The sequence below is a fragment of the Limulus polyphemus genome, unplaced genomic scaffold (assembly GCF_000517525.1).
Source record: "Limulus polyphemus unplaced genomic scaffold, Limulus_polyphemus-2.1.2 Scaffold864, whole genome shotgun sequence".
NCBI classification, from domain to species: domain Eukaryota; kingdom Metazoa; phylum Arthropoda; class Merostomata; order Xiphosura; family Limulidae; genus Limulus; species Limulus polyphemus.
In genome coordinates, this window is record NW_013666474.1 from 48,986 (window position 1) to 55,531 (window position 6,546).

The 6,546-nt window shown below is 31.1% G+C and overlaps 1 protein-coding gene across 1 annotated transcript in view; it reads right to left on the reverse strand.

The window, feature by feature from the left end:
* LOC111086122 overlaps positions 1-5,530 on the reverse strand; it is a 29,856-nt gene extending 24,326 nt beyond the window's left edge. Inside the window, exons 1-3 of the mRNA XM_022387727.1 lie at positions 5,328-5,530; positions 3,179-3,245; positions 2,790-2,899 (exon numbers count right to left, since the gene is read on the reverse strand). Coding sequence (XP_022243435.1) covers positions 2,790-2,899; positions 3,179-3,245; positions 5,328-5,439 — 289 coding nt within the window. The 5' untranslated portion in view covers positions 5,440-5,530. The remainder of the gene's footprint in view (positions 1-2,789; positions 2,900-3,178; positions 3,246-5,327) is intronic.
* Positions 5,531-6,546: the final 1,016 nt, after the last annotated feature.

Here is a 6,546-nt window from a genome sequence, read left to right on the forward strand (position 1 = left end):
TATATATATATATATATATATATATATAGTGCTATTATTACCTTGCTATATACGGGTAAATGTTCTTTGATTATTAAAAAAACAGTTAAGTAACATAATAAGTAAGGTTTACCCCCAAATACAACTTAAATGTGTTTTTAAATTTAATTGCTATCTAGAATTTTTGTGTGATTTAAGGACCGTATTTATGCTCTAAAGTAATCAAATGTTGTTTAAAATTTTACTTGTACATACTGTCAATAAGCTATATCGAGTCCAGTAAAAGAAAATTATTAATCCGTGTGAAAGAGCATGCAAATTTTATATCTCCAATTAAGTCGAGTGTACTAGAACATGCTCGAGAAGAATGTGACATTTTGGTAGATTCTTATTATATTAATATTGTAGCAAAGGTCAATGATGAACAAAGCCTTTGTAAGAAAAAAAATCTTGTTCATTCACAGACTGAGGCCTCGAATAAACCAGGTGGCCCAAGCTTGTAGGTTTTAGAACATTCCTTTCTTCCTCAGAATAATTCAGACCAATGTTATGTTGAAACACGTAATATGTTTTTTACATAAGATAATTTCTATTATGCTTAAATCGTTGATGGTAAATTCACTATTGTAGGGTCATAATGTGTTTCGGCACACAAGCAACAGGTAATACTTACTGCTTGAATGACCGACAAATTTTGTGCCAAAAGCAAAACATTTCAAACAACAAGTCAAATTTGAAAGAAATTTCCTGAGACGTTTTGCACAGTAATGTAACGAGACCAAAACCACACAAAAAACTGAAATTGTGAACGATAAAGCTGCTAGAAACTGAAGTAATTTTACTGAGTTCTTAACTCTGTCTATAACATACATAAATTTACTTTTTCTTATGTCTGCAACATATGGTGTTTTTATACATATTATAATAATAATGATAGCGCTTTAAAGGTTTGTTATAGAAATTATTATTATTGGTATTGTCTACTCACTCTATTTACACTAACATATAAACACCGAAATATTTGGGCTTGGGACAAGTCTAGTATTTGCCTCTCCGCCTTCCAATACAAATTTCACTTTAAGATTTCAATCGTGCTCATTTTTAATGGTTTGTTTGCAGTTAAGCACAAAGCTACACGAAGGGTTATCTGTGCTCTGCCCATCACGGTTATCGAAACCCGGTTTCTAGCGTCATAAGTCCGCAGACACACCGCTGTACCACTGGGGGGGGGGGGACCCTCTTCCTCAAAGCTCTCAATAGTAAATGTTTTAGTAATACCACCGTATCGCTTGTGCTTTGATGGCGCCTTGTTTTCTATAAAATCAGCTAAAGGTTTACGAAAATTTATTCTCTAAAGAAAGAAAAGAAGGAGTCCATATTTTTATGCTAATGATATATATTCCCGTATATATATATAAACTTTCTGTACAAAAATGGTATTACACATGTCCAATATCAGTATATTATGAAACTGTTTCGTACATGCCAATATGATTTACATTATACCTATCATGATAAAGTAAAATAGTTTGTGTAGTTTACATATGATTACTTATAATACTAATACGACATACCGACGTGTTAATTCACACTGCAAATCGCCATTTAGATCGTCACCCAGTGGCACAGGGGTATGTTTGCAGACTTACAACACTATAAGCCGGCTTTCGATACCCCTGGTGGGCAGAGCACAGATAGCCCATTGTGTAGCTTTGTGCTTAACTTCAAACAAAGAAATAAACCATATAGGTCTAATAAATTGGGTTCAATAGCTTTATGAAAGTAAATAAGTTAATGGTTATTCTACAATAAACGTACCATAACATATTTAAAACACGAAACATAGTGCTACACACGTGTGACAATTATAAAACTACATAGGTCATCACTGCAACATTAGTTAAACTTAATATTTTATGCACGTTGGCATATACATCAGAATACAATGTAATTCTATTTTGTTTTTTCTAAGACAGAATAAAAACAACCGGATTTTCCTAATGGGTCACCTCAGATGTGATAAACTTCTCTTTGCATAAATTTCGAGGTTTTTTTTTTGGCGAAAATACTCCCCCTGTTCCTTTTTCCCGGACCGTAAAAACCAGAACGCGGAATGATCCTATTGACATGAACGGGATGGTCAATAACCAAAGTTCCTCAGGACCTTTGTACATAAAAATGTTGACCTGGACATAAAAATAAGAAAACTCAAAAGCCTACAAGTAAGAAAAAAAATGGCGCCTGGAGCCTGCATGTTAGAATATATATAATCATACTCCAGAAACAACATATACATTTAATTATTTTTTTATAAGATATTACCTTCTTAATGTTTATAATAATCAAGTTTAATCAAAACAATTAATCAATACTGAACTGATTAAATAAAATAAAAATGAATTATTTATGTTCGGAAAATGTATACGGATTCTACAGTCATTTCGTGTTTTCGTATAATGTTAACAAGAATTTATAAGAAAAAAAGTCAAAACGTCTTTTTGCAAAGTTCACGAGCAACAAAAATCCAATCATAAATTATATTCTTAGACTTTCTTCTAATTACTTGTAAAATTTCTTGTTTTCTGAAGAAAGGCATTTTTTTCCTCTTTCATAAAAATTAAGTATTCGTTTTAGACATAATTTTCTAGTGACAAACGCAAAGTACACAAATTAATGCAAATTTAATAAATAGTAGTTTAAAAAATACATAATTACTGTATAGGAAAACTAAATTAATTTTGATGAATACTTTCCTTACTGTACGAACATACAAGTCCAATAAAACATAATTATTAATCGTTTTATCTTACCAGAGGTGAAACACACCCAACCGAGGAAATCATCAGTTTCAATGAAATTCATGTGGGTGGAGCAATCCCTGACACACTCTCGTGTATCCTCCATTATTATGTAATTACATCTTTGATGCACATGTAAGAAATCAACAAATTTATTTAATATACTTCGTCAAAGAAGAAATAGACAATTGTCTTCAATACAATGTAAAAACTTTACAATACGTGAAATCTCTGAACCTCTCATATTCTGAACAAAGTCTAACAAATCACAGATTAAAAAAAGAAAAACAATGAAATTTTAAATGATAGAGATACATAGAAAATTAAAAATAAGAAAAGTAATTGAGGTCCAGGTTTGCTTTGTCAGTGCTCAAGATCACACAAGATTAGTTATAACCCACCTCTTACACTGTTTCTTTTCGTTGTATTCGAGGCATTCTGTGTCGCCATTTGTGTTCGATTGATTATCTGTTCAAGAGAGAAGTATTCATAAATTATTTTAATTCTCTTCGGGGATAATCGTAGTAACCATGTAGTGATGCACTACAGAACAAGCAAGAAGATGACCACTGAAACAGTGCTGCGGCATGAAAATGGAAAATATAAAAACAGCACGAATAATAACTGTTGAGGTAACATTCTACAAGTTTAAAATAGTTCTAAAAGGCCTCAAATTACATTCTTGTTATACAGATACATATAGTTATAAAATTAGCAGTAGAACATTTCCGTTTCAGCTTCTTATAGCAAACCATAAGTTCAACGATTTCAAGAAAGGAGAAAACATGAAAATTATTAAAATAATAATTTGTAAAATAACATAGAATAAAACAGAAAGACATTTTTCTATGTGTGTATATTAGGTAACGATGATTTCACTATGTCACGATTTTTTTGTTCAAGTGTAAAGAAGACTTTTAAAGATCTTTTTTCGTTGATATTTTGATGCATCCCAAATTTTAAACAACAAATATTTACTGTTTTGTTATTATAAAACTATAAGTCCAGTTATTCGTGTACGAATTGTGTATCTTGAGTTGTATAGCAGCGATTTCATCACAACCTTTGAAAATATTGATACAATTAAAAGACAAGGGTGAGAGAGAAAGCTGGACCATCAAAGGTATTTCGTAAGTGATATTGTATTTATAGCGTAATGCATCCAGTGCTATATCAGTTTGAAATTGTAAGCCGAGTAAAACCCATTTCTTTGATAAAATTTAGTAATAGCAAATAGAATTATATTTTAGAGGTGAACTATTCGATGAGAGATTTTTTTTTAAATAAAATGATGCACGATTCACAGAAACTAAATAAAAACATTAACATTCTGCTCTATATTCAAACTATACATTTTTAGTCAACAAAGAAATTCTATTTGATATCAATGCTAATACTGTCAGTATTCTTGAAATCTTCTGTATCACAACATTGCACATGTCGAGGGATTTTGAATCATCATCATTCGCTAGTGTATCAAATGGGCTACTCCAATCGAATCACTATTACAGGATTTGATCTGATAATAGAACTGTGTAGGCGAGGAAAGTACAAAACAATCAATGTGAAACCCTTGTTAAATTAAAATAGGTTTATTGATTAGTGTGTCCCCGTGTTTCTTTTCTTTTACATAGTGAAATTTGACAGTCACTGTTATAACACATCCATGGTCCTAAAGTGCGGAACATTATTTTTATGCGTAAACGGGATACGAACCATAGATCACAGATCCACTCTCTAATCACTAGTAAATGTCTAAATGATATCATTTAAAGTAGTAATTAAAAGTAGTTTTGGAGTGTACTTGGAGGAACATTAAATCAACGCTTGGACCAGTTTAGAACTAAATACGAAAATATATTATTTTGAGCCTCCCAGTGGCTTAGCGGCAAGTCTAAGAGGCTCCAATTGCTAAAACACGGGTTTCGATACTTATGGTGGGTACAGAACAGATAGCCCCTAGTGTAGCTTTACGCTTACCAACAAAAAAAAGTATTATTTTGAAATTTCAACATTCAGATTTAAACTTTAATATTAATACTTTATTTTTATACTGGTCAGAAATAAAAAAAGATTAAATAAAGATAAGCAGCTGTATTTCAACTGAAAATAAAAGCTGGTTTGGGTTTAAATACATGACTAGTGGAGAATTAAAAACGAAGAATGAAAAATAACTTCAAATACATGAGATAAATGTACATAAAATTTGGTTTTAAATTGAAAAACGTTGAATTTGTTTTCAAAATATTGGATGAAGAACGAAACAAAGAATGAAATTAAAATTGTAATAATTACTATAGCGTTTCAATTTCATCAGAAGTTTGTTGGTTAGGTTTGAAAAATATTCAAAAAATAAAAATGTTTGTCACAAAATACTAAGCGTGGATGACTCCCTGAAAGTAATATCAGACCAGTTATTTCCTGTACATCTTAACCATACATCGTATACTAATAACTGTAAATGAAAATAAATAAATAATATAAGTGCTATGTTTTGGGTCCATGTCATTTTATAATATCTAAATATTAGTCACAAGAGGTTATTTTTACCTGAGTAATTCGTTGTAGCGGGAAATCCTGTTACAAAAGTTTGAAGAAAACAGTAATACAAAGTAAACAATTGAACTATTCCAATTACTTTGAAAAATTTTAAAATCTTCATTTTGGTTCTATATACTGAGTAATTTCTGCACAATACACCGAGGTTTATATGTAAGTCACTCCCGAGCTGTTATCCTGATAATATTCATTCTTGACGCGAGTGAATCCAGAGATAATAAAAACTTTTAAGTTATGTGTTTTGGTTCAACTACTGATAAGATATCAAAATGGTACTTTACCTTTATCAAGCATAATGTATCTTGATTATGTATAAAAAGTAATAAAACTATGCACTGGTGTACATGATGTGAAATATGGGAAAATATCAAAACAGATATATCAGTAAATTCAGTGAGTATACTAGCAATATAAATATAAACAGAAAAATTGTACAGTATTACATCTTGTAAACATTAAAGTAGTGAATAGTAATGTTCTTAGTTCCTCTGAAAGGAATGAAAAATAAAAACCAAATTTATAAAATATTGAAAAGGAATAACATATGGCACATGTTCAAATTTGAAACCCAAGTAATGGGGTATCCACACTAGCTAGATTCTATGTTTGATCCCAGTAGGTATGAAACAATCCTGCCTGGATTGCATTTTACTTTGAATTGCATAATGCTATCGTTGCTATTCATCTCAAACTTACGCATAAGATTATGTACCAAACAAACTACCTTCTCAACGTTTATCAACATTGGATTCGTCAAACGCTTCCCGAGTTGAGAAAATGTTTCTGCGAAAAAGAAAGTCTTAACAGATATTAAAGTACCTTAAAAGCTGTAACGTAACGAAATAAATATACAAGGCAAAACTGCAGCAGAGCAAAAAGTCAAGTGTAAATTTGAAATTAACGTGTAAACTTTTCACGTCAGTGAGCTCAGAGTTCTATAAAAGTAAAAAGTATTGTTCAGAAAAGCAGAAGGACCATTATTTTTTTCCATTGTCAAAATTCTTTTCCTAAACCTGTCACTAAGAAAAAAAGTTTATTTTATAAGATCACATGTGGATGTGACAAAGAATACTGTTGCGTCATCGAGATCATGTGATTCTCACGCCCTCTACTTTCTAGAACTATCCTGTACTTTGGCGAATGCTCTAGTGTTTGCTAGATATAGGGTAGTCGGGTATATAAAAGAGGGGAAGGTAATGTGTGTGTAGAT